At 40.1% G+C, this 26,247-nt stretch overlaps 1 protein-coding gene across 1 annotated transcript; it reads left to right on the top strand.

Moving 5' to 3' along the window:
* Nucleotides 1–26,147, top strand: hspa12b (heat shock protein 12B). Its single transcript, XM_017699660.2, has 13 exons — nt 1–437; nt 3,435–3,506; nt 5,733–5,827; nt 7,438–7,562; nt 8,278–8,464; nt 8,693–8,797; nt 10,430–10,546; nt 14,790–14,967; nt 18,714–18,800; nt 20,741–20,845; nt 23,310–23,568; nt 24,483–24,586; nt 24,926–26,147. The coding sequence occupies exons 2-13, from the start codon at nt 3,461–3,463 to the stop codon at nt 25,597–25,599; spliced, it is 2,082 nt and encodes a 693-aa protein (XP_017555149.1). The 5' UTR covers nt 1–437; nt 3,435–3,460; the 3' UTR covers nt 25,600–26,147.
* The last annotated feature ends 100 nt before the right edge of the window (nt 26,148–26,247 follow it).

Below are 26,247 nucleotides of genomic sequence, written 5' to 3'. Positions count from 1 at the left end.
ACCCTCCAGAGCCAACTAATATGCATACATATGTGTGTGTGGCGCCCTCTCTATCATTCTTTCCTCCCTGACATTCCAGTGCTGTTGAGGGATTGAATGCTTGGATACAGACACAGGAGGGAACATACAGAGAGAGAGAGAGAGAGAGAGAGGGAGAGAAAGAGGAATTCTTTCTGGGCTGGACTTCAGTTTGGAAAAACGTTTGGAACTTTTTCCTTTTCCTATTGCTCAGAGCACGCTTCCATTCTTCTTTTCTTTTGTCTGTGCTGCTGAAATCTCCACCTGGGAATTTTGTCACTCCAGAACCTCCGGTAGCCACAGAAGCATCCCTGGAAGTTTTTGTACTCGGCTGTGGTCTCTGGACTTCTGCTGGACTTTAAACAGAGCGGGAATTTGTTGGTCAAGTAAGACCAAAGCATTGTTTCATCAACGCAAGGGTGAGTTGATTTTGTTTGAAAGCTTTCATTTCCACTGAAGGATTGGACAGTTCTGGGATGGTTCTTGGATGATACAGTATGACATCACTGGGAGTGCAGTTTCACATGTGTAGTCAGGCTTTTACCACTGAGGGCATTGTGTTACACGCTAAAAAATAAAGGTGCCCTAAAGGGTGCTTTGGAGCTATGCCAGAGAAGAGCCACTATTGGTTCCCTAAAAACTGTTTCAGTGGAAGAGCCATTTTTTTTTAAATGAGAGGGCAAGGGAAAGTATGAAGAATCTTTTAGAAATTTATGAACACTTTGCATAACTTAGTGATTCAATGCTGTTTTTTATAGATTGGTACGTACACACCGAGAACTGTTTTTGAAGACAATGATATTGTAACTGCAAACAGGACGGATGTTAAGATGAAGATGTCTAAGGTGGAGTGTTTTAAGAAGATGGTTGGACCTTTTTTGATTTGAACTTGAATTGATTTCTTGCCCTTTTGTTTTCAGTTTGTTGTATAGATGAACAGGACATTGTGAGATGGGTGGGGAGAGATAGTAAGGTGGGGCACTTCCACCAATAGCTAGTATGATTTATGTCTTCTGTGTTTTGCCATATTTAGACCCACATGTTCCTGCAGGACATAGTTAAGAGCATTTCCTTCATGCTCGAGTGATGCTACTTCAGCTTATGTGTATCTGAACTGGTGGAATCCCTGTGTGGATCAATGATTTTCTGATTAGGAAGCTCTATAACATAAAAATATCCAATATCCAAATGTCCAAATCCACACACTGTCATGCTAAATAGTATGTCAAAAATAGACACTTCCAAGAGAGGTCCATTCATTAGTATAGCTAGCACATACAATATAGTAGTGTGCAGTTTTGGATACCATACCTTATGAGGAATGGTAAATTTGCACCTATATGAATCACCTGAATCGGTGGGAGTATTTCTTGCTCTAAGCCGAAGTCCTTGAGATGTCATACTATGCACATATTTGTGCTGTGTCTCTTGTAGCACACCTGATTTAACTCATTGACCTATTAACAGGCTCCTCCCATTCAGGTCAGAGTAGGGAAAAGCAAAAATGTACAGAATATGGGGTCACCAGGGTTGGGACTGGGAAATCCTTCTCTTAGCAGTATAAGCAGTATTGTGGTGTTTGTGTTAATCATGATATTGATCACCACTTAAACGTGCTATTTAATTATGTATTTAATTTATTTACTCTATTTATTTACTCTTATGATTTTTTTCTTAGTTCTGTGGTCTATTTATTTACACATCACAGAATTTCTCTGTTAATGAAGTATGAATTTTCTCTGAGTGTATATATGGGTGGTTAGAGGGTAATGTTCTAGAAAAGTGGCTGTGAGTGAAATAAAATACATGTGCAACACACACACACACACACACACACACACACACACACACACACACACATACAGACACACACATACACTGGATCTACCATATGTTGCAGACAGCATCTCTAAAGTGGCTGTGGTGTAGTAGGGACGCAGATGTGGAATGTGCTTCTCTATTGTGATAGAAGATAGAAAACCAGAGCCTGAGCTCAGACCAGCTGGAGATTCAGATTCGTTTACTGTAAAAGCAGATAAGCAGAGTAGGAGTCATTAGTCATCTCTCTCTCTCTCTCTCTCTCTCTCTCTCTCTCTCTCTCTCTCTCTCCCTCTCTCCTCCCCTTATTCTATTGTTCTAGTCCCTTATATCTCCACCACATGGTTCCATAACCAATGTAAAAACATAGAGAGTGAATAGAAAAATAGACCATAGGGAAAGGAAGTGAGAAAATGGGGGAAATATTGGAAAAGGGGGGTGAAGAGAAACAGCTGAAAACAAGAGCCCTGGGATTTTATACTGATGGGTTGTACTTTTCATTGGGAATCACTGAAGATCATCAGTCTTAACTCTTTTTTAATGTGATCTTACATTAAAAAATACATATTTATATTTACTTTAAACATTTCTGCTTGTGCCAAAAAAAAACAGTATGTGTGAAGGTTCATCTTCCATTTTTTAAATTTCCAGTTGAAATCAGAAAAATAATACTTAATGCTATAAGCATTAATTCTGTGGATCTGAAAAAATCCACAGCTGCTTCTGTCAGTTTTTCCACCGTGAGAAGACAACTTAACAGTGGATCTGAAAGGTTGTGTAGCTGTTCAAGACCCTGATACTATGAAAAGGAAATAGACCAGAAACAGAAAATTTGCTAATCAAACAAAGAAGCTCCTGGTGTTCTCAGAACAAAAGACTGACCCCCTTAGTGTCCAGACCTCAACATCACAATGAGTTTGGATTTACTTTGATTGCAAGAAGCAGAAAATGGAACCGACTTCTTCTTTTTTTTAATTTATTTTTTAAATTTTTACCCAATTTTTCTCCCCAATTTAGTCGTTTCCAATTCCACCCACTACTTAGGACTCCCCCAATCATACAATACTACCAATGCTAGGAGGGTGAAGGCCAGCATAGGCTAGTGTCCCAGAGACTGAACTTTGGAGGTGTGAAAAAACATTGATCTTGTTTCAAACAACAACTTTGAAAACCTGAAAGTTTCCTAAAAAGAATGGGAGTAATAAAGGTAAAGATGTACACTCGGAATACTGAAAAAACATATTCTTAAAATTAACTTAGAGGCTGTTTTGACTGGAAATAAAAAAGTTAAAGGATGGACTTTTGGACAGAACTGTATGCTGGGAGAAACTTCAAACATAAATATACAAAAAATGGAAAAGTAGTTCGTATATATAAAATTGACTGTCGCTATTATGGACCTCGTGGGGTTAAAGGAAGTTAGGCACTGTAATTACAGAGTTATGCATTTTTGTTTATCAGATCAGATGCCTGTTGAGGAAAACACGTGGCAGCAGTGTGTATGTATGCACTTGTTAACAGTCACTTTCTACCCAGGAGAGATGAGAGCAAGAGACAGCTGTTGATTATGAATGTAATGTGCTGTTTGTGTCCTGTAGGCTGTGAAGGCCCTGTCACCTCCAGAATGGCAGCGCTCCTGCAGCCCAACACCAACAGCCTGCAGGTCCCAGGTACCATCCTATACATCTTTATACCAACATGAAAATCGGTTAGAAAGACTGTCATTTAGGCATTTCTAGTATTCAGATTCAAGGCTTGTGAAGTAGAGCATCAGAAGTAAACAACACATTCACAGCAGCAACACTAAAGAGACAGAGAACACCTGGTAAGAATTCCACTGAGTCAATCAACGTAGGTTTAGCGTATACAGACTTTCTTCCCCCAACATGAAATGCAGTTGCGATTAATAGTCATATAATTTCAGTTTTTAAGTCAAACAACTTCATTTTTCAATTTAGTTCTTGAGTGAATTAAACTGGTTTGGGATGTTAGACCCTAGAACCTGAAGCAAAGTGGCCTTCCAAAATCAAATGTTTGGATTTTAGTTCTCATTATTATTGGAAAATATGCTGGTGTTGTGCTATTAGGGAATGATATGGTCATTCCTTTCTTTTCTGTGGCTGTGGAGGACATGGGTGTGGCCCACCCTTATCTCCTCTCCCCTCTCCAGGAAATATCTGTGTGCGTGTGTATGTGCGTGTGTGTGTTTGGGTTTGAGAACATTCTGAGCATGCCCATGTGTGGGCTTTCCATTTTATGTATGCGACTGTGTATGTGTCCTTCCACAAAGACTTTAAATATCACACACGGATGGTCACTATGACGATAGTGTAATCACCATGACGATAAAAGAAGTCTGAGAACAGGTCATTCCCATTCCTTTATGACTTTTGGAATTCCGGAATTATTGGAATGCTGTGCTCAGAATTCCTCTTCTGCGTTTGGCACTGATATGGGTCTCTTTAGAGTGAAAGTGCTGAAAGCTTTCCCAAGATTAGGCTACACACTGACAGCTCTGATAATCAGAAGACTGACTTTTCTAATGGCCTTTCTAATGGCTGTCAGATGCCAGAGGCAAGAATAGTGTGATGGAGAAGTGCTGATCTCCTGATATACAAGTGTGAAATAACCTCACACAAACACTTCTGTGGAAAAAGTCTATTTAAAAAAGGTGCCAAAAACTACTTTTAGTTCCCTAAAGAACTTTTCAATGGATTTCTTTAATGGGCTCTTTAGAGGGGTGGGTTTCAACTCAAGTCCTGGGGACCCGCTGGCCTACACAGTCTCAACTATTCCCTGTCCCAACACACCTGATCCAGCTCAACCTAATTTTCAAGCAGGTCATGAGCTAGATCAGGTGTGCTGGGACAGGGAATAGTTCAGACTGTGCTGGTCAGTGGGAGCTGAAACCCACTGCTCTGAAGAATTCTTTATGTGTGGTTGTGAAGAACCTTATTAAAGTTTAAAGATCCACAACACAACGTTAAGCTTCTAGGATTGACCCATAAATTGCTTTAGAAACTTTGCATTATGTGAAAGTTTTTCCATACTCACAAATCTCTGTTTCAGATGTGGATCTTAAGGAAACCAAAAATGTTTTTCTTACATTGCTAAAAGAACCAACTGTGGCAACTTTTATAAGGAATTGAGGGAGCCCTATATTTAGTTACCATTCAATACATAGTTAAGATAAACAATTCTTCATTAAAGTAAATCAGGTGAGTTGAATGATGATGGAATTAACAAATCAATATTTGTATATATTGTATACTGTATATATATACGATACTGTATACATCAACTGTTGTGATGTGAAATACTGGAACTCAGTTGCTACTTATGCAAACAACAAAAACCTATAAACTCAAGCAATGTTTGAGTTACAGCTAATTTTGCTTATCATTGCTGTCATATTAAAACCATCTATTTCCATTTTTCTGACTTTTATTTGCTTTTATTTGAGCACTCAAGCTGCATTTTACACTGTTTGAACATTTCATGATGAATGGACCAATAGAAATGCTACAAAACTGCTTGAAATAAAATCTTGTTACATTAATTTACATTAAAAGTTAAAAATGTTTTTGCTGTCTTCTGTGAATTTTGGAGATAAATGTTTTATGTGGGACCACAAAGTTTTAGAGATTCTTTTAAAATCTTGTTATACTGCTGTTATATTGCTTTACACCACTTTAAAAGACATTTTATGACCAAACCTGGACTCAGTATGAGTGCCAGGAGAACCAGTCTGAAACATTCCAGATGCAACTCCCTGACGTCTTGTAATGACGTGTTGTTCTGATTGACCAAGGGCATGACCTCATTATGAACTGCGCTTTGCTTACATTCAAATAATGGGTTGCTCACTTGTTTTTATGTCTCTTCTCTTCTCCCAGGCAGTGACATATCTGTGTCCACATCTCCATCCAGCTCTCCCTCTCCATCCCGAAATGAGTGCAGTATTGCTCCTCTCACTCCGTCCCCCTCTCCGGTATGACCCCACATACTGAAACACAATCATATAAACAATGTTTTTGTTGTTAACAGTTATAAACTCTTTAAAATAAAGGTTCCTATAAGACTCTTAACTTTGACATATTAGGAAACTTAAGTTAATAAACTTCAATTGGTGTTGAACCTGTACATTATGTGTTCCTTAAACTTTTAAAAAGATTCTTCATACTCACACATCTCATATACAAACATGGTTCTTGGAAGAACCTTCAATTGAAAGGTTCTTTAGGGCAGTGGTTTTCAAAGTGGTCCTTGGGGATTCCATGACAGTTCCCATTTTTGCTCTAGGTGCTGGGAGCAAACAAGTGTACCAGTTTGAGAACCACTGCTTTAGAGAACTAAAAGTGGGTTTACTATGGTGTCACTCCAAAGTACCTCTGTTTACAGCTGACCTCAAGCCTGGGACATGGTCAACCTCTGGAATCTTTAAAACTCAGAAATGGCAAAGCAGGAAGTGGTGTCTGCACATGTCTACAATTACATCTCTTTACTTAGTGGGGCTGTTAGACCAGAACTATCTTAAATAAATCCTGTATTCTGCTGACGCACTGCAGTCTGTGGTAGGTTTGACAAGGCCCTAAACCTGACACTACCTCCAACGTGGATTAAGAAGATATCCAACCACCAAACACACCCTGAAAAATGAGACCAAGTCTGGAATGTTATTTTTCTGTAAATATGGCATTCTACAGGGTCAGGGTGAGGAGAAGGAGATAAAAAGGTGGGAAAGAAGAGAGGGAATGGAAGAGGAGAGAGAGGAGGCTGTTCATGTCAGTACCAGGCAGAGATCTGTTAACCATAACCCAGAGAGCTTTCAAAGACACTTTCAGGAAGAGATTTCCTCTCCCTATTTCTGTCCATCTTCATACACACACACCCACACATGCATCTGTTTTTATAACTTTTCAGGAAGAAGGTTCATATATATTCATTTCATGACTTTTCTATACTTAAACCTTAACCTCAATAACTTAAAAGACATTGTGTACAAAGCACCTTCTATAAGTCAGACTTTTGTCTTTAATATTAAAGGGGAATTATTAAACTATTATATTATTTTATATATTAGAAAATTTATACATATTTTTCAGATTTCCTTTACAGTGGTGGTGTTGGTCACAATGCCTTTTTATTCACTAAGCAAAGCAACCAGCAAGACTGTGCATATTTTATATATGATGTTTATCATGAAAAATATCAATAAACAAAGTAAAATATGATTTTTAAGGGACTATTTCACCTTAGAATGGCTTGCATTCCTTTCCATGCACAGATTAAAAAAATATATTTTAGACCAAACCTCATAACAAAATGCACAAACGTTACGCAATGGTAGTGTATTTGTAAACAATGTAAAAACTTTCCGTGAGATTGGTTTTAAAAGCATTATACTTTTTAGATGTCTGGTTCATAAAGACAACTAGTCATATCACCACCACTGTGAACAATTCTGGCTCATCTGAATCTAAATATGGAGAAATTTTGAAAAATTGGTGGAATTTCCCTTCCTTGTCATGACAATGAATACAGATTCATCTTTCCTTCATCCTTATCCATCCTTCCTCTCTCTCTCCCTCTCTCTCTCAGAGGACGGAGTTGAGGCCGCGTGTAGCTCGTCCGTTCTCTGTAGTCGTGGCTATTGATTTTGGAACCACTTCCAGTGGCTATGCCTTCAGTTTCACTGAGGATCCCGAGGCCATCCATATGATGAGGTAACTAAACAGCCCTTATTGATTTCATATTAATCACTATTGAGTAGCAGTGTAAAAACCCACCAGTGCATTGTGATGCATCAACCTGAAGACAGCGCTGGAAAGAAGTATAGAGAAATGATTCCTAGGTGAAAGAACAGACACTTTGTCAAAATCTAATTTATTAAACAGGTGATGTATAGAGCCAAAAATATAACTGAGTGAAAATCAAAAACATTCAAATATACTCAACTACATTAAAGTAAAAAGTAAATGTTTTGAAAGATCATTAGGAGTTTCTTTGTAGTGTTGAATTTGGTTGGGTGTTTTAATAAACAAATGCACTGGAGCTCAACTGATCTGCAAGAGCAAAAATGGCTTTGCAATATGTAAAGAGTGCTTTGAAGGTTTAAATGAAAATGTAAGGAGTGAAATGTGTTTTATTCTCTTTGAATCTTAAAAATATTCCATTTTCAGGGATACTCAAGATAAGCATAGATAAAAACAAACCAAAATATGATTGTCAGCCAATTTCAGATGTAAAAGTCAAAAGGTGTGTTTTTTATTGTCTATATATATATTCACTATATATTTTTTCCCAACACATTTATGTTTTCATTGTATTGGGGATACACTGCCCTTCAATTCAGTGCAAACAGACTGTTCTAGCACACCTGGTCTCTCACTGTGCTCTGACTTAACTCAAACCCTTCATCTGTCTGCTGCATCTCCACAGGCGCTGGGAGGGTGGAGATCCAGGAGTGGCCAATCAGAAGAGTCCCACCTGCCTGCTGCTGACCCCTGAGCTGCGCTTCCATAGTTTTGGCTTTGCAGCCCGAGACAGCTATCATGACTTAGACCCGGAGGAGGCCAGACACTGGCTCTACTTTGACAAGTTCAAGATGAAGATCCACAGCACCAGTGTAAGAGATCAGCCATGAGCTACGTACAAGCTTATAACATCTGATCAGTATTTAGTGTGTTCATTGAAAGGAATAAGGTTAGTCAAACAAATTGTGTTAGTTTCACTTATGTCTAAGCACTGTGGAGACTGGAGGACTTATTCACTGAAAAAAAATACACTTAATTACTTAAAAAGTCATGAGACTGAGGTGGAAGTTGAAGCAGCATTTCGTCCTGCTTCCATGTAGGACCTCACCATGGTGACGGAGTTAGAGTCAGTGAATGGCCGGAGAGTCCGAGCCATTGAGGTCTTTGCTCATGCTTTGAGATTCTTCCGGGAGCATGCTTTAAAGGTAAAGTAGAAAAATCTTTCTTTTTGTGTTTCTCTCCATTTCATTCTATCATCATACACATTTGTTTATTCATAAAAGACAGGAAAGAGGATATGCTTAATAAAACGTGATGTAGTGAGTTTACATTATTCAATTCCATACATAATTTCCACATAAATAAAATATACAGTGTGCAGCATATAGCTGTTTCTCTAGGTCGTAACCACATAACATTAGAATAAATGCAAACAAACATCAATGCAGTAAAAGTAACAAGAATGTAATGTTTTCAAAAAATATATGTTACCATTTGAGCTATTTAGAATAGCAGATCAGGTCTGATTACAGATTTCTAATTGACTTCCCCTGCCGTTGCTTGGATTTGTTAAATTCCATCACCAGCTGTCCTGCCTTAACCTCAATCTGCAGCCCCCCAGTGGTCATTCCACTGACTGGAATGGAAATCAAATTAGATATTAGTTAATGAAACCATATCAAATATGTTGACCTGTGACTTTGTTATCAGATTTACTAGTACACTGTTGGCTCCCTGTGCATGAAATGTTGTGATTCTGCTAGTCAGCTGCTAGTGAGCAATGAGGGGTGAAATGAGGGACGTGAGAACCCTCTGCTGTGAAAACAATTCACGTCTCTCCACAGAATCTGCCATGTCAAATTAAAAGAAATAAAACTTTTTTTTGCTTGCCCACCTACAAAGACAAATATCCAGTTTACTTCTCGCTTTGTAAAATATACACATTTATATTGAAATATATTCCACCAATGTGAAAACAATACATAGTTTACCTGAGAGACCACCAAAACTGGCAAAAAGATTTAATGAAGCACTGATTGAGTAAAACCACATATAGGACAATATGTACAATTAATACTTGGCTTCATTAAGGAGAGATCCGGAAATGATTAAACGAACACACTGACGGACATACAAGCATTACTTTTGAAGTAATGTCATTTGTATTTATTGCGATATAAGTTATTTTTGCCGAGATAAATAGCTTTTCAATTAACTAAATAGCTGGAGGGTAGCCTAGTGGTAGGAGAGGTGTGCTGACAACTGCAAGATCACAGGCTGTAGTCCCAGGACTTACTGGGTGTTTATGGTTGCAGCTTTGGGCAAGACACTCAACTACCTGTTGCTCTAGGCAGTGTCACCCTGTTTCTAAGCTGTGCTGCTGTCAGATCAGATCAACAAAATGACAAAATTCCTTTGTAGAATCAATAAAATCAATGATAATTGATGAGGTAAGCTTCACTGTAGTAAAGAATTTACAGCAGTGATAATCTATAGCTTAAATATAACAGAATGCTGTAAAAGAATGGTGAATTCAGGGAGATATGGATCTAACTTATTTTAGCTATATTTTGCTGAAAATCAATAATATGTAATATTATCCTGAATCCCATGTCAGCAGTATGGTATTTCCAGTAGATTTGCTTATACCCTACCAATTAGCATTGTGCAAACTGCGTGCCTAAATTGCCTAAATTCTCAGTAACATCAGTTATGTTACATCAGCCTCATAAATTGACAGTAAAACATGTCTTGGCTGATTGAATGCAATCAGGCTAAGGAGGCACGCCATGAATTTGATTTTAAAAATGAATCTGTGCACATGTGTGTGTATCTAGGAGGTGAAGGATCAGTCTTCATCAGTGCTGGAGGGGGATGAGGTGAGATGGGTCATCACTGTTCCAGCGGTGTGGAGACAACCAGCCAAGCAGTTCATGAGAGAGGCAGCTTACCTGGTAATACACTACAGCTGAGGCCACGCCCACTTTCTGCCTGAGCATGAAATCATATGAACACATTATCATTCAAAATTTTGGGTAAATTGTTTAAAAATGCCCCGCGACCCTGACGGAGAAGCGGCTTGGAGAATGGATGGATGGATGTTTAAAAATGTTGCAGATACAAAAGAATTTAATAATTATTTAGAATTAAAGTATTACAGAAAAATAATGCTGTTACTCTACAGCTTTACAGATTTCAGCTCATCTGTAGAAAGCTATAAATGATGATATATATGATATATATGGGGCAGTCATGGGCTGGAGGTTAGGGAACCAGCCTCATGACCAGAAGGTTGCCGGTTCGGTCCCCTGAGCCGACAGCACATGACTGAGGTGTCCTTGAGCAAGACACCTAACCCCCAACTGCTCCCTGTGTGCTGCAAATTGGGCTGCCCACCGTGCCAGGCAAGTGTGCTCACTGCCCCCAAGTGTGTGTCTGCTCACTAGAGTGTATGTGGTGTTTCACACGGATGGGTTAAATGCGGAGGTGAAATTTCCCCGTTGTGCGACTAATAAGGGTCACTTAATCTTAATATATGATGGTATAATTAATTAAAAATTAATTATAATTAATTGATTATTAATACCTCTTGTTTGAAGCATGGTGATCAGATCTTAGGTAGATAACATATCAAGAAACAAGAAAAATAAATTCAGTTGAATTAAGAAATTACACATGAAATGACAAAATAAATATGAATAAAATGCTTTCTGGTATCTATCTTATAGCATCCCAGTCTACACAAGTTATTACTGAATAAAATAACAACATGACAAGTGATTTCCAGCTTTTGAACACTAGTGTAGATACAAATCATATAGACAGAGCATGCGGCCACATTGTTTCCATCAAATCCACACATGCACATTCACACACAGCAAGATGACGTTATCCACCCAAAGCCCCAAGTACAGTCGAGGCTTCAGGAAATGTGCGTGTATAGAAAGGAATGCTTCAGCCTAATCGCTCCACACATCAATGGGAACGTGGCGAGGGTGTGTTTGTGTGAGAATGTGTGTGTGACGCCACTCTGACACAGTGTCCATCATATGTGGTGTTGTGTGTTATTTTCCTTTTCTCTCAAACTCTTTTCAAGCCGAGACTAGTGTGAGCTAAATATCCAAAAAACAATGCTAGAAGTTCAGTCAAGGGCAACACAGTAGAATCAGCAGGACTTAAACATTGTAGGTCTTCAGTCGAAGGGGAATTCAACCGATTTTTTCAAAGGTTCTGCATAATCAAATGGTTAAGATGTAAACAGAGTCATTCATAGTGGTCTCATGTAAAGTGCTCCATTCTAGAGAAGCATACTGATTCTGAATTGTCCACAATAGTGGTGATAAGAACCAGATATCTGAAGACATTGCTTTATGCACGTTTAGAGATTAGGGTTTGGCCTTAAACCCTCAAAATACCAGGCTTATGAGATACTAAGGCTTATTATTTAGTAACTACAGGGACTTCAATGCAAACTCATTGAGTTATTCTCAGATTGTAGAAGTGTGTAATAAAACTTGGGGCCCACAAGTTAAACAGAGTTAAACATCATTTTTAAGATTCATTCATGGTGAAGAGGTACATCTGGCTCTTTGTGAGGCAAAATAGTCCCAGATGAACACATTTCTTTTCAAAAGGACCCTTGACCATATATATAATATTGGTCAAATGTTTCCTTGACCAATATTATATATAAAAACTGGTGGTTGTGGATAGCAAATGAAATGGCTATATTTGTTTTGTAGACTGCAGGTGTTTTGTAGACTGTAGGTGACCTCTTCCTATCACCACCATTATAAAAAGTCCGTAAGCATCTTTAGAATGCAGCATTTCATATCAAATCACTCCAAATGATTGTTTACATCTCAAAAATTTCAATTATGTATCAATTTTACAAAATTAGTGGATGGACATTTTTTTAAAAATTCCAACTTTAGAGTTTGTAGTTCCATTCCTTCTCAGTCTCTCTTTGCATTACACAATTGTGGTACCCCTCTTCAATGGGTGCAACAATTCCTTATTGTAGATCTCTGGCTGCATACTTTGCAGCGCTGGTGAAAACATGGTACTCATATAATTTCAAATATGTAAATTACGTAGTTATGAGAGTGAACAACTGAAATGTGGGCCTACATACAGACTCTTAAGGTTTAACATGTTAAGCTAAAAGACACTTCCTTTTACCATCAATCAGTTCGTCAACCTCTAAGATGCACAGGGTGTCCTTTTAGTCAGTTAGATGTGATCACGGCTCTGGTGGTTTGATGAGTTATTGCCCTGCCCGCTCTGGACCTCCACATGCCCCTCCACTCTCCTTGCGTCTAGAACAGGTTGAAGAGGGGCGTAGTTTCCTCCTGCTGGTGTCATTGGGTTTGAACAATGCTTGAGACCGGCACACAAACACAGGAAACCACGCCTGCTCCCGCCAAGCGAAAGAGAGCGAGATAGACAGGGAGGGGATAGAGGGATGGAGGGAGGCAGAGGAAAACTAGCAGCTTGGCCCTAACCCAATCAGACATTTAACTGAGTGTTCAACTTTCACCTGAAGCTTTGTGTCCTGCCTCTTGGGAAGCATAGCTCAGCCAAGCAAAACTGTGAAAAAGGATTAGCTTTGTGTCTTTCAACTAAACTTGTCTGATAACACCTTCATTCATTCATTCATTCATTCATTTTTTCTTTCTCCCTTTATTGTCTCACATGGAGGATGTTGCTTTGCAACCATCCGTCAACGATTCCTTAATCCATGCAAGGAACTACTGGTTACATATTCTATTTTCTTCATATTGTTCATTAACAAGAGTGAACTGGGAATAAATTAGTTATTACTATCTTTGGAAGTCTATATCGAAATTCAGAAAGGTGAAACTGAAATTTGAGTGATGGCCTCATAATGGAATAGATTTGGATTATTGGATTATTTAGCATTAAAAGATGCTTCTATTATTAGAAAAATAACCTTCCATGTAGATTTAACAGATACTAGAAAAAATGGGTGATATACTCTATATACTCTTATTAAGAGTGGCATAATGACTGGGTGGGTTGGGGTGGTTGTGGTGGTGGCTTTTGCGGGGGGCATCAACTGTTTTAACATAACAATAGCAAGTTAACAAGCGCATGATATTATAATTTTTTTCATTGAAAACAATTAAAAAGCCATTTTTTTTCATCACCTTAATGTGTTTGATTACAGATTATTGCATGCCTGTATGACTTGCTGCAAACATCTCACCCAAATACTGAAAATATACCTAAAAATAGTAGCAGTGTGACGCTTTTAGTTGTATAATGTATATTATGGTAATCATGTCTTTATCAATAAAATTAAGTTGAATGTTTTTAAATGTGAAAAAAAAATGGCCTAATTTAGGGAGTGCCTCAGAAAGATGGCCACTAATTTTAACAATATTATTCAGTCAAGCAGACGCAACAAAACAGATAAAGGTTAAACCATTAATTTCCCCCCTCTATCTCCCTATCTTTGTCTCTATCTCCCTCTCTCTGTCTCTATCTCCCCTATCTCTGTCTCCCTCTCTCTATCTCGATCTCTCTCTCTCTCTATCTCTGTCTCCCTCTCTCTATCTCTGTCTCCCTCTCTCTATCTCGATCTCCCTCTCTCTATCTCCCTCTCTCTATCTCTATCACCCTCTCTCTGTCTCTATCTTCCTCTCTATCTCCCTCTCTCTGTCTCCCTCTCTCTATCTCTGTCTCTCTCTCTATCTCTATCTCCCTCTCTTTGTCTCTCTCTCTCTCTCTATCTCTATGTCCCTCTCTCTATCTCTGTCTCCCTCTCTCTATCTCGATCTCCCTCTCTCTATCTCTATCACCCTCTCTCTGTCTCTATCTTCGTCTCTATCTCCCTCTCTCTGTCTCCCTCTCTCTATCTCTGTCTCCCTCTCTCTATCTCTATCTCCCTCTCTCTATCTCTATCTCCCTCTCTTTGTCTCTCTCTCTCTCTATCTCTATGTCCCTCTCTCTGTCTCTATCTCCCTCTCTCTATCTCTATCTCCCTCTCTCTATCTCTATCACCCTCTCTCTGTCTCTATCTTCCTCTCTATCTCCCTCTCTCTGTCTCCCTCTCTCTATCTCTGTCTCCCTCTCTCTATCTCTATCTCCCTCTCTCTATCTCCCTCTCTTTGTCCCTCTCTCTGTCTCTATCTCCCTCTCTCTATCTCCGTCTCCCTCTCTCTATCTGTTAAGGCTGGTCTGGTGTCTCCAGACTCTCCCGAGCAACTGCTCATTGCTCTTGAACCTGAAGCTGCCTCCATTTACTGCAGGAAGCTCCGCCTCCACCAGGTTATTGACCTCAGCCAACGACCAATGATGAATGGCCTGGACCTGGACGGGTCCCGCCCCTTCGACTCCAGCTTCAGGCAAGGTAATGGAACTCTCTTTGTTTCCCCATTAACATTTTTTTCTTCCAAGTTAATGTGTTTTTTTCCTCTTAATGATAAACAATGTTATACAAGTAGAGCTCTGGGCACAAATCCAATAAAACAGAGTGTATCACTTTCTTACATTAACATTAAATGCAAAACATATCCAGGGTCTGGGGAATAAAGCTAGGCTTTCATCTCTCAGTGGGGTTTGTGGTTTAGTAGAGGAACTATTGTGTCCTTCTATAGTGTATCAGTGAGTGTGTGCGTAGAGGGTAGATGTAGAATTAGATAGAGCTTTAGGGGGTTCAATCAAAGTAGTATGGTGAGAGAGCATATGGTTTATGTTAAGAGAGAACAAGCCAGAAAAAGAGAGAAAGAATGAATGAGGGTCCAAACTGCCATTCTTTTTACACGCGCACTCCCTGAGGGCAGCCCACTAAAATAAACCATCATCCGTGTCTGTCATAAGACAATACAATTCTCTTTGTTTATTTAAACTCTAAACAAGAAAGACCATCATTGATTTAAGCTTTTGAACTCATTTTAAAGGAGTAGTCCAGCATTTTTCAACCTGATCTCTTATTTGCTGCATCTTACCATAGACAATAATTAGTAATTGCAGTAACTTGTCCCGGAGTTATTGAGATAACAACACTGAACTATCCCAGAATGCCCAGTCTGATTGTGACATATGGGCTTGTGAACAACTTTTTTAATTGGATGTACAGTTTTTACATAGATCCTGATTAAAGTTGGTGGAACATTGTGACCCGAAGTTTGTATACACCTTATATGTCATCATGATAGAAGTACACCATAGTGACACTCTACCAACTACTTGGAATGCCAAAGCTATCACCTAACAACACCTTAGCAACCACATGTAATACCATATTAACATCTTAGCAATATCCTAGCAACCACTTGGGACACGATGGCAACCACCTAGAAATTGAACAAGATACCATAGCAACCATTTAGCAACACCCTAGCCACCACCAGAGATAGCATAACAACTACCTGGAATACCACGGCAACCACCTAGCAACACCCTATTAAATACCTGGAACACCTACACTGTTAGAAATAAAGGTACTGTTCAGGTAAACATTTCATTCATTAAGGTACAAACATAAATGTACCCTCAAAGCTACAACAATGGCCTTAAGTTCCAATTGTGAACCTTCAATAAGCTTTTTCCCAGGTGAAGTATGTATTTGTACCCTTTCATAACCAAATGTTTCAGAACAGAACAACAAAATAAAAAGCCTGGAGATGAGATGGGGTGTGTGGAATCAATACAACTTCGAAATTATTATTTCAACGGAATATGATACAATTATGATAGCTGACTAAAGGTACTGAGATGGGCCTTTGAGGGTTCCACCCCAGTGACAGGTTCATACCTTTATTTCTGAGAGTTTACAAATACCTCCAATACTGTAGCAACCACATTGTAATGCCTTAGCAATTAGCTGTAATACCATAGCATCAACAGCAACGTCATATATCAGCTATTTGGAATACCACAGAAGTTGTCAAGCAACACCCAGAGATCCACCTGCAATTACCATAGCAACCACTATGCCAGGGAATTGCAATGTTCTCCCATTGACTCTGGATGTGCAAGTAAAAGAAGTAGGCAGACGGTAAAGCACCTTCCTATTATATGATACGTGTGATTTCAGTCAAACGTCAAAATACAGATAATCGCTGTCCATGATAGTCAACCATACAGATGCAGACAGGGATCAGGTTGGGAGGACTTGGGCTATTTCTTTCATGATACAAATACAGATTCAAAAGACTTAAACACTCATGTCCACTCGCACACACACACACACACACACACACACACACACACACACATATGCACACTAGTAATTAGAACAAGGTGCTGTTGGACCATGATCTCAGTCTTCTGGTCTGTTCAAACACTTTATACTTACTCTCTTTTGCGCCCTCTGTTTCTTCCATTCTTTAAAAACTCTTAGTGTTTGAATGACAGCTCCTTGTTCTTTCATCTTCCAAAACCTGCTTGACATTGAAACTGTCCCAAGTTTATCCTCTCTTCTCGTCCAAATCTTTTACTCTCAAATGTGAAACACATTTGTTCATCGCTGTCCATCACTGCCAAGTCGACTCACGCTATTCAGCGCCAAATAGCCTCCCAACTGAAAGCAGGAAGCAGACGAAAAACTTCACAACTTTCCACCTACTTGACTCCTACTTGGCCTGATTGCATGCATATACACAGAGGACACCAGTACTGTAACATCTAACATAATCCACTTAATCAATTATCAATTATCTTAAAACAAAGGCACAGAGAAAGGGATCCTTGGTGTGATGCCATAAAAGAAGTACTTTTGGCTCCCTAAAGAACCTGACAGGCAATGGTTCTTTTAAATTTACTTTACTTGTGAATATGTAAGAAACCAATGATCTGATTTGTCATCTGAAACTTAACGAATGATCGTAAAGAATGTCACTGACTACTCTCCTGTGCCAGCACAAAGGTTGCCATGTTGCCAATTAATTAACTTACTATTATTGCTATTAATATTATTATTATTATTAACTTTTATGTATTGTTTTGTACTTAAATAAGCATCTTCTAGCTTTTTGGTGTAGAACTGCAGGCAAAATTAAAATAAAAACACTGAATAACGAATAGGTTGTTTTAGTTCATTTTGGGCTTAAGTTTAAGTTTAAATAGTACCTTAATTAGGAAGAGTTTTGGGAAACACTCATTAATTAATGAATATTCTCATGATTAATAAAGTACTTTACTTTACAAAGTACATTACAAAGCTTTTGAAAATGCAGTCCTGAAAAGGTTCCTTTGGAAACCAAATGTGGTTTGTCTGTGGCAAAAACACTTCTTGGCACCTCTATTTTTAAAAGTGCAAACAGACACACACACATGCACTCTATGTCTTCTGGTATTGTGGCTCCACCTCAGTGCCATCTTTATACAGTCTTCCTCAGCTTTTGTCCCCAGTGACATCAGCTGGCTTGGAAGTTGTTACTTTCTGAATAGATTTTTTTCTTTTCTTTTTCTTCTCTAATGCTGTTTCATAATGTACATGGTTTCCAGACAGGGTCTAAATGCCCAGTGCTGAAGTATACACTTTTCTGCTCTGAAAATCTGGCACACGCAGCGAAGATTTGCGACTGCTTGATTGCACCAATTTGACTTGGTTGACTCCATTCCAAGAACAAGAACCTGAGTGCGTAAATGGACATTTCACTATTAAATGTGGCACATAGCCATACAAAGCCAGCCTGGTCACAATATATACAGGCCGCCATAAATGAGGAAATGCTTTGTTTTACAGCAACAATAAAAATAATCCCTTGAGAATAAAGGCAGGTAGAAGCATGAAACAGAGATCATTCCTAGTCCGGAAGGTCATCATGAACTGTACACTTTAAAACTAATGCTCCAAGATACGCTGATCCCTTTATTGTGTATCATTTCAGTTAAGCTGAAACCAATGGGCTGGCACACAGAAGAGTTATAGACAGAAGTAGGGTTTGTTATTGTTCCAGAACCCCCCTCTCCTCTTACATGGTGCTGTAATGTGTTTTTTGTTAATACAGACCATGTGCTGGTGATTAGTAATGATGCTTCTCAGATTAAAGAGCGATGGATGTGTGTGTGTGTGTGTGTGTGTGTGTGTGTGTGTGTGTGTGTGTGTGTGTGTGTGTGTGTGTGTGTGTGTGTGTGTGTGTGTTGCAGCACGCGAGCAGCTTCGCAGAGCGAGACACAGCCGTACATTCCTCGTAGAGAGTGGAACTGGAGAGCTGTGGTCTGAGATGCAGACAGGTAATAAACACACAATCACACACAGACACAGTTATAGGTAAAAGCTTGAAGACCAGTGGTCAAATAACATCTGCTGATTTCCTAAGTGGAAATAGGTTAAAATACCATTACAGAGAACATACATGTTCACATCACATAAAATGGTCTGTGCACATTATGGCACAATGTTTTAGTACTAAAATGGAGAGAAAGTAAGAAAGAAAGCAAGAAAGAAAGCAAGAAAGAAAGCAAGAAAGCAAGAAAGCAAGAAAGAAAGAAAGAAAGAAAGAAAGAGTAATAAACAAACAAACATGGCCGGGCTAGAGGACTATGCCAGAGGCCTTCGCAGGCGAGAGTTCATGTCTTTGAAAGCGGCAGGCAGGCAGGCTGTAATTACAAAGAGAATGTGTTGGCTTATTTACAAAGCCAATGAACAGAACTGTAACCAGACCTGTGAATGTTTTATTTTAACGCAACTACTACAGTTCAGACCTCCAAAGCACAGTCATTTCAACATGATACCAAACCAGCCAACCAAAGCCAATAGCCCACACATGCAAGCTATCACAATGCATGGCTTTTCGTTTTCTAAGTAAAATGGCAAGATTTCTCAGTCAATCTACAATGCCATACGTGCACAGAGTACACAAGGCTGCTCCTTTTCTCCATACCTTCTCTCTTCCTTACTGCCTGATGTTTAACTGCTTAATTATTGCCTATTTAACTTAGTTCAAATACATTTGCACTTGTTTTATGCAATTATATCCAGTAAAATAGTCTTATTCTCCTGCCAGATAATTCTGCTTGTTTTAGGCATTATTTCTTGTAACAAGCACAATTATCTGCCAATAGAATGAGATAATTGAGATAATTTCTCTAGATGAAAAGACTTAAAAGTAGCAAACATCTCAATATAGGTTGAATATTTTTTATAGTATTCTTACCACAGTCTCCTAGGGAGAAATATTAGATATATTAATTAGATTGAAGATGTTTTTATTTGCCAATATATTATTTTTTGCAGTGAGCCATATATACCCACCAGTTGCTGTCTGGATATCGTGGATAATGATCTTGATCTGCTCAGCTGTTCTTAATGACTGAAAATGTTTCTTAGTTATCCTAGTTTCTTAGTTTACTGTGGTCTCCTGTGGTCTGTCAGGGTGTTTACTGTTTACTGTTACGCTGAACAGAGTGGTCTTGCTTCTTAACCTTTTTTTATTCATTTATTTGTACCCAGCCTTTTGGTCTCAATGCTATCTGCTCTATACTTATTTGGAGCTCATGTTGAAGTACAACAGCAATAGACTCCAGATGCCATGAACCCACTCCAGGCTTTTGGTTTGCTCTTGTGTGTGAGCTAATGGTGCAATGAGACACAAGTACTTGTAGGTAAATGTAGGGACTTCGACTGAAAAAGTCTGTGAGTCCTATATAGTTTGCCATGTGTGGATTTACATACTGTTGAACTAAAGCTAAAACACAGGACATTAGCTTTCTTGAAACTTCAAATCCAATGTGCTGAAGTACAGAACCAAAACGACAAAAAACTGTATACCTGCCAAGTACCTGTGGACTGGAACTGAAATTGCAGTGCACATTACTGTAAGCTGCTCGTTGTTGGGTAATCATTTGTATGTTTTTACTGGCTGGAAAGGCTCTATGCATGGCCTTGTGTGTGTTTTTGTCTTTTAAAGCATGCTGCTCTTTGCCAGGCTCGCTGAGGAGGTCCAGGGTCAAAATAATCAGTTTTTCAGGTCCAGATGTTTCCGTAGAGAGAGAGAGAGAGAGAGAGAGAGAGAGAGAGAGAGAGAGAGAGAGAGCGAGAGAGAGAAGATATAGCATAAATATTTATGCTGTTTCACCCATGTTTAAAGTGGTCCTAAATGGAGAGTACTCTTTGACTCAGTGCATGACTATTCATGAATAGCACCTTTAAAAACGCATCTGTGTGCTTGTAGGTGATAAGTACATTGTGGCAGACTGTGGGGGAGGGACAGTGGATCTGACTGTGCATCAGATTGAACAGCCACAGGGGACACTGAAGGAGCTGTACAAAGCTTCAGGTAAGTAGAATATGAACCAAAGACAAACCACAGCCATATACAGAACTACATGTACATTACTTACAAGACTAATGTATTTTACATCTGCTATGCAAACCCCTGCCAAAAAATGTTTTGGGTCAAAAGAAAAAAAAATTAGAACAGGTTAAGACCACAGATTGTGTTACATGTGTTATTAGAGACGGCAGTAATCCAACAGAAAATGCTGGATCCAATACTGGAGTAAAAAAGAACAAATCGGATCCAGTTATATGCCTCTCATAAAAATAAATAAAGACATCAATACTAATGGAATTAGTTTAGCCAGAAATACTGGCCTTCTACCAAATGGGGCTATGTAGACCCTGCCCTTCCTTGTCACAACACAACTGATTGTATACACACACACACACACACACACACACACACATATATATATATATATATATATATATATATATCACACTCCAATAACACATCCTAGATCTGAATGAATGAAATATTCTCATTGAATACTTTGTTCTGTACAAAGTTGAATGTCCTGACAACAAAATCACACAAAAATCATCAATGGAAATCAAATTTATTACCAACGGAGGCCTGGATTTGGAGTCACACACAAAATTAAAGTGGAAAAACACACGACAGGCTGATCTAACTTTGATGTAATGTCCTTAAAACAAGTCAAAATGAGGCTCAGTGTTGTGTGTGGCCTCCACGTGCCTGTATGACCTCCCTACAATGCCTGGGCATGCTCCTCATGAGGTGGCGGATGGTCTCCTGAGGGATCTCCTCCCAGACCTGGACTAAAGCATCCGCCAACTCCTGGACAGTCAGTGGTGCAACCTGGCGTTGGTGGATGGAGCGAGACATGATGTCCCAGATGTGCAATCGGATTCAGGTCTGGGGAACGGTGTATATATATATATATAAACTGCTCAAAAAAATAAAGGGAACACTTAAACAACACAATATAACTTGAAGTAAATCAAACTTCTGTGAAATCAAACTGTCCACTTAGGAAGCAACACTGATTGACAATCAATTTCACAGCTGTTGTGCAAATGGAATAGACAACAGGTGGAAATTATTGGCAATTAGCAAGACGCACTCAATAAAGGAGTGGTTCTGCATGTGGGGACCACAGACCACTTGTCAGTACCTTTCTGCTTTCTGGCTGATGTTTTGGTCACTTTTGAATGTTGGTGGTGCTTTCACACTCGTGGTAGCATGAGACGGACTCTACAACCCACACAAGTGGCTCAGGTAGTGCAGCTCATCCAGGATGGCACATCAATGCGAGCTGTGGCAAGAAGGTTTGCTGTGTCTGTCAGCGTAGTGTCCAGAGGCTGGAGGCGCTACCAGGAGACAGGCCAGTACACCAGGAGACATGGAGGAGGCCGTAGGAGGGCAACAACCCAGCAGCAGGACCGCTACCTCCGCCTTTGTGCAAGGAGGAACAGGAGGAGCACTGCCAGAGCCCTGCAAAATGACCTCCAGCAGGCCACAAATGTGCATGTGTCTGCACAAACGGTTAGAAACCGAGTCCATGAGGATGGTATGAGGGCCCGACGTCCACAGATGGGGGTTGTGCTCACAGCTCAACACCGTGCAGGACACAGAGAACACCAGGATTGGCAAATTCGCCACTGGCGCCCTGTGCTCTTCACAGATAAACGCAGGTTCACACTGAGCACATGTGACAGACGTGACAGAGTCTGGAGACACCGTGGAGAGCGATCTGCTGCCTGCAACATCCTTCAGCATGACCGGTTTGGCAGTGGGTCAGTAATGGTGTGGGGTGGCATTTCTTTGGAGGGCCGCACAGCCCTCCATGTGCTCGCCAGAGGTAGCCTGACTGCCATTAGGTACTGAGATGAGATCCTCAGAACCCTTGTGAGACCATATGCTGGTGCGGTTGGCCCTGGGTTCCTCCTAATGCATGTCTGGGAGGAGATCCCTCAGGAGACCATCCGCCACCTCATCAGGAGTATGCCCAGGCGTTGCAGGGAGGTCACACAGGCACGTGGATGCCACACACAATACTGAGCCTCATTTTGACTTGTTTTAAGGACATTACATCAAAGTTGGATAGCATCAATTAGGTAATTTAGTACTTTAGTGTGATGTTAGTATAACCATTATACTAGAATTGCAGTTCCTGTTTTCCTATAGTTGCATTTAATAATTCATATTTAGCCTAATTTTTTTACATTTTGTACTGTAAATGATATTCAATAATTCTTTTGGCTGCTCCCTTTAGGGGTCGGCACAGCGAATCATCTTCAATACTGTGTTTTCAAAAACTGTTTTGATCATGATAAATGGCATCAATTATCAATTCCAGTCAGTACTCAAGGTGTCAGTATTTCTATCAGAAAGGGAAAACTGTGCTATCTTTGTGATTTTACATAGTAATGTGTAATAAAAATGCCATATACAGACTAGGCTGTACATTTGACTACCTGTCTACTCTGTGTTTTAGGAGGTCCCTATGGTGCAGTAGGTGTAGACTTGGCTTTTGAAGCCATGCTGTGTAAGATATTTGGTGCCGACTTCATTGAAACATTTAAAGCCAAGCGTCCGGCTGCCTGGGTGGACCTGACCATCGCCTTCGAGGCCCGCAAGCGCACAGCTGCGCCGGGCAGGGCCAGTGCACTCAACATCTCACTGCCCTTTTCCTTCATTGACTTCTACAAGAGACACTGCGGTCAGAGTGTAGAGACAGCACTACGCAAGAGCAAGTACGGGGCAGTCAGTACTGGAACAAAAAGAGGAATATTTCTTGCAATAATATAGAAGGAATTTGTGAGGACTTACTATGTTTCACAGTAGCAGCAATACTGTATGTAGTAGGAAAACTGTTACATTCACATTACTGTATACTGTTACATTTTATGTAATCAATGACTGCTTAAAACTTGAGACATCCCCAGATGCTAGGTATGTACTTTCGTGATGCTCTGTCAAGCCTACACTGCAGCTGTTTTCAGTTTTCTGGTGTAAGTAAAATGAATGTTTATTGGGAATCTAAAATGGCCAGTCTACACTAGGCTGCATGTTGAGGCTCCATCCATTGAGCTTGGAGGTGTTTGGTTGGATGCCAGAAGTTAGACAGTTAAGATGTTTCTACACACTTCAGAATTCATTCTGCTGCTGGCAGTAAAATCATCCGTAAAGAAAAGCGAGCCAGCTCTCTAGTCAGGTCTCTTGGCAAATGAAATCCTCTTGAATCTTGCTGATACACCAACCAGGCGTTTTATTAAGAATAACTTGTTGCATCTACACCCACTGTCCAATAAATCAGGTTCACTTACCATGTGGGTGCACTTTATAGTTCTACAGACTGTAGTCTGTCTGCTTCTCTGCACTCTGTTAGCTCCCTTTATTTAATTATTAAGCGCCTGGTCAGTGTATATCTGATGATTCCTGTTTTAAGATTGTTATAAGCATATTATATGACTATTCTAAGTTATTTCAGCACTTTTTTTACTTGTTTTAAGTTTTGATCAACTGTATCCTTAACTCAATGGAAATTAAGAATCTTATAATTTGGGAACAAAATTGTCACTTTATACCCTAAAAAATGGCTTTTTAAATCATGTATCCTCACTATTGATGTCTTGGCTGCTAACGAAGCCTCCTGTATCTCTTTCAGTATGAATATAGTGAAGTGGTCTTCTCAAGGCATGCTGAGGCTCACTACAGAGGCTATGAATGAGCTTTTCCAGCCGACCATCAGCAACATCATCAAACACATCGGTAAGACAAAACATTCTCCACCAGGGGTGACACAAAACATATATTACTACTCCTTTCTCTCCCCTTGATTCCCTTGGGGGCTGGTAAATCAAACACAGTTAGCTTTCATACTAATACTATTTGTGAGAGAAAACCTGACACCAGGTTGAGATGGAGAAGAGTCCATAGACCCGGTGAGTAAAGAAAAAACATTTATACTCTTACTATTTATACTATAGTCTGGATCGTAAAACCCGTGTGCTACACCTTTCCTCTCCACCCTTTCCCTCGCTCTGAGGGACACCTGGACCTCTGAGCAGCTCTGTGGACAGTTGTGTAAACCCCTTCATCTCTCCTCAGAGAAGCTGATGCAGAAAGAGGAGGTCAGGGGTGTGCGCTTCCTGTTCTTGGTAGGCGGCTTCGCGGAGTCGCCCATGCTCCAGCGGGCGGTCCAGAATGCACTGGGGCAGCACTGCCGCATCATCATCCCGCAGGATGTGGGTCTGACCATCCTGAAGGGGGCGGTGCTGTTCGGGCTGGACCCCACCGTGGTGCGTGTTCGTCGCTGCCCTTTAACGTATGGCGTCGGGGTCCTGAACCGCTTTGTGGAAGGTCGACACCCCCGAGAGAAGCTGCTCATCAAGGACGGCCGCGAATGGTGCACCGACATACTGGACCGCTTCGTTTCCGTTGACCAGTCCGTGGCTCTGGGGGAGGTGGTTAGACGGAGCTACACCCCTGCGAGGGTGGGGCAAAGGAAGATCATTATCAACATCTACTGCAGCCCCAGCGACGACATGCTGTACATTACAGACCCAGGGGTTCGGAAGTGCGGCGCTATAACCTTGGACCTGCCTGAGCCGGGCGCAGCGGCAGCGGGCGGCGACGGGGCCGGGGCCGGTGACGGGGCCGGCTCCGAGCGCAGGGAGATACGGGCCACCATGCAGTTTGGAGACACCGAAATCAAAGTAATGGCTGTAGATGTGCTGACAGGGCGACAGGTGCGAGCTTCTATCGACTTCCTGTCAAACTGACTCAAGAACAGAAAAAAAGACAGAAAAAGGACAGGGACGGTTCAAAAGACTGATTTGGGACCGTCCATAAAAGGTCCCCAGTTCATCCTGACATGAGAGCTAGCGACACATCCTAACAGAAGTTTAGTTTACGAAGAAGTCGATTAAATTTTATTTTTGTAAACCGTTATTATTGATGAGAATCAATAATCTAACACATCCAAAACTGGACTGCAAGCATTTGTTTTGCTTTTTACAACCAAGGACGTTGGAGGCGCCACCTGGTGGTCATTTCAATATGGTGTAAAATAAACTGATGAGGGAAATGAGCTGTTCATTCATCATAAACTGGGACTAGAGGTGCATCACACACACACACACACACACACACACACATCACAAACCTATTTATAAAGTACTAAGTTTTAGATAAATGATTTAGATAACAAGATCCTACTGTGATATTTGATTTATAATACACTGATTTATTCAAGCAAACGTACATAGAAAATATGCTATGCATTAATGTTTTATATGTACCCAATAAACATGTAATTAAACCCTTCTAATCCCTGTTTTCATATTTGGTGAAACCATTTATGTTGACATAAGCTCCAGGAGTGTCTATGCATGCTTCTAGTCGGCTTGATCACGATGTTATAAAATGGC

This window comes from Pygocentrus nattereri, chromosome 2 (assembly GCF_015220715.1).
Source record: "Pygocentrus nattereri isolate fPygNat1 chromosome 2, fPygNat1.pri, whole genome shotgun sequence".
Lineage (NCBI taxonomy): Eukaryota > Metazoa > Chordata > Actinopteri > Characiformes > Serrasalmidae > Pygocentrus > Pygocentrus nattereri.
The sequence above is the reverse complement of the archived record's forward strand: the minus strand, read 5'-3'. Positions and strand labels throughout refer to the sequence as shown.